This window comes from Coenobita brevimanus, chromosome 29 (assembly GCF_032717465.1).
Source record: "Coenobita brevimanus isolate Jiangsu-jjx chromosome 29, ASM3271746v2, whole genome shotgun sequence".
Lineage (NCBI taxonomy): Eukaryota > Metazoa > Arthropoda > Malacostraca > Decapoda > Coenobitidae > Coenobita > Coenobita brevimanus.
This window is the reverse complement of record NC_136982.1, coordinates 42,341,763-42,344,002: the sequence shown is the minus strand read 5'-3', so window position 1 is coordinate 42,344,002 and position 2,240 is coordinate 42,341,763. Positions and strand designations below refer to the sequence as shown.

General features: G+C 46.9%; 1 protein-coding gene across 1 annotated transcript; it reads right to left on the bottom strand.

The window, feature by feature from the left end:
• Positions 1–676: 676 nt before the first annotated feature.
• Positions 677–1,054, bottom strand: LOC145394948 (U-scoloptoxin(01)-Cw1a-like). The gene has a single exon (XM_080268698.1). The coding sequence runs from the start codon at positions 1,052–1,054 to the stop codon at positions 677–679; it is 378 nt and encodes a 125-aa protein (XP_080124824.1).
• Between the last annotated feature and the right edge of the window lie 1,186 nt (positions 1,055–2,240).

The following is a 2,240-nucleotide window of genomic DNA, read 5'->3' as shown; positions in this document are numbered from 1 at the left end:
TTACCGTCGTTCCGGGAGGTATGGCCATGGGAGTGACGTGGTACCTGGCCTTGCACAACACTCCCAGGCGGGGAACTCAACCACGTTTACCAAGTAGTCAAAGTCCGGGCTGAGACTATACATATCTCAAATACACAGCTCATCATCTTCCATTTCCCCTACACCTCACCATGCGGAAGGACCCTGTTCCCACTCTGGCGAGGCTCTGTCACAGGAAGGAGGCTGCTTGCTTGTGGTCGATGGGTCTCCCTGACTAAATAAGCCGGGGTACAGCAGCAGCAACCTGAGAAAGTTCATTAAGGCGAAATAGTCTTCCACAGTAAATGCCTCCACAGGACACTGGTTCTTAAAGTCAACATTGGCCACCTTTTGCATTCAGACAGCGACACGCAAACACAAGGCCTTCTGTGACCCCAAACGCCTAAGCCAGACCTCCAAGGACAGGATGGAAAATATAGAAAAAGGAAACAGGTGGATGGATAGGCAGAAATTTGAAAGTATGTGTCTTACCAGGAAAACAATGAATAACTAGCCAAGGTAGAGTTACATGAGGTCAGTTGCAGTGTGGGTATATTTGCAGTGTATTTTACAGTGTATATAATTTCACAGTATGTTACAGTATATATATTTCGGGGATGTGTGGGTAGAGAAGGATCGTCGTCTCGTTGTCCAAAACTTATTTCCGCTCCTCGATAACTCTGCCAAATCCTGCGTTGGAGGAGTCGTAGAGCGTCTCAGCCTCTGTGCAGGGGAAGGCCTCCTGCTGGTGTGCGCAGGTGAGGGACTCCTGGCTGAACACGGTCTGGTTGCCACACACGAAGGAGAAGTGGTCGGTGGCCAGCACGGCGCCTGCCTCGTCCGTCACGGGCAAGCACACGTGGAACACGCGACAGTCCGTGGCCACATCGGCGTAGTAGCCGTAGGCGCGGCCGGCGCAGTCGAAGTTTTGTGTCGGTTCAGCGCCAAGGATGTCAAGGTAGCCGTCGGAGAACCGGTAGGCCATCCTGGCGGAGGCCACGGCGGCGAGGCAGAGGACGGCGGCCGACACCTTCATCGTGGGCTGAGGGGAGAAGAGAAGGAGTGGAGGTCAGTCCTAAAACCAGACACCCCTGGAGCTACTATGATAAGAGTGAAATCCCGATACAAATTTGGCAAATGGCTACACGATCTTATCCCCAAGACAAACAGACAGTCTACGTCAGAGATGGGACTCAAAATTGTAAGTCTTAGTATATATATATATTGCATTTGTTAATTTTCGTAATGTTGCAGTGAGTGTTGAAAAATAATTGGTTGGTTTTGGCTTCATCATGGCGAACTCCCCAAAGCAGAGACTGGAGATACCTTGTTTGTTTCAAGCAATTAGTTAGTACAGGGAAATGTTTGACACACATAAAATAGCAAAACACACACACACACACACACACACACACACACACACACACACACACACACACAGAAATTTATCCACATTTGAAGGTGCGACGTGAAGAGACGCAACACTTCCTTCCTTAATTATAGTGTTAAAAGCCAGGTAACTTTTTTTTTTTTATATATTCCATAAACTTTTTTTTTTCTTGACTGGATAAATAAAAAAAGAGGCTGTAAATAGTTTCCCCTCCCATATGACATCAGGTCAATTAAACACATCGAAGAGCGTGACCTCGTTTCCCGTGACGAGGTTGGGTAAGGAAGCTCCCCAGCACCTTTTCCTATGCGATTTATTTTCCTTGTTACACCTTACTATCCTCTTCTGTCTAAATCCTTCCAATATGACCACACTCTGCGTAACGTACAAAAGGATATTAACCACCCATATCCAAAAAATAAATCGCTAAGGAAGAGATGTTAGGGAGCCTCCTTACCTGACTAGCATACGAGCCTAGGAATCGCCCTCACAGGTGTTTAATTGACCTGCAGGTAAATTGCAAACAGCCATTTTGGATATATAAGATTTTTCCTCCATTTTCCTTTTCTTGCTGTTAATCTTAATATTCTTCTTCATCTCCTGTGCTTTCTTGAGACTGTTATCTTGGCACTGTACGTCACTGTAAATTCACCATACTTCTCTTTCACACACACACACACACACACACACACACACACACACACACACACACACACACACACACACGCACACACACACACACACACACACACACACACACACACACACTCACTTGGTCGGCAGGTGTTAGCAGAGTGATGGTGTGGTTAGTACAGGAGCCGCCCTTATATAC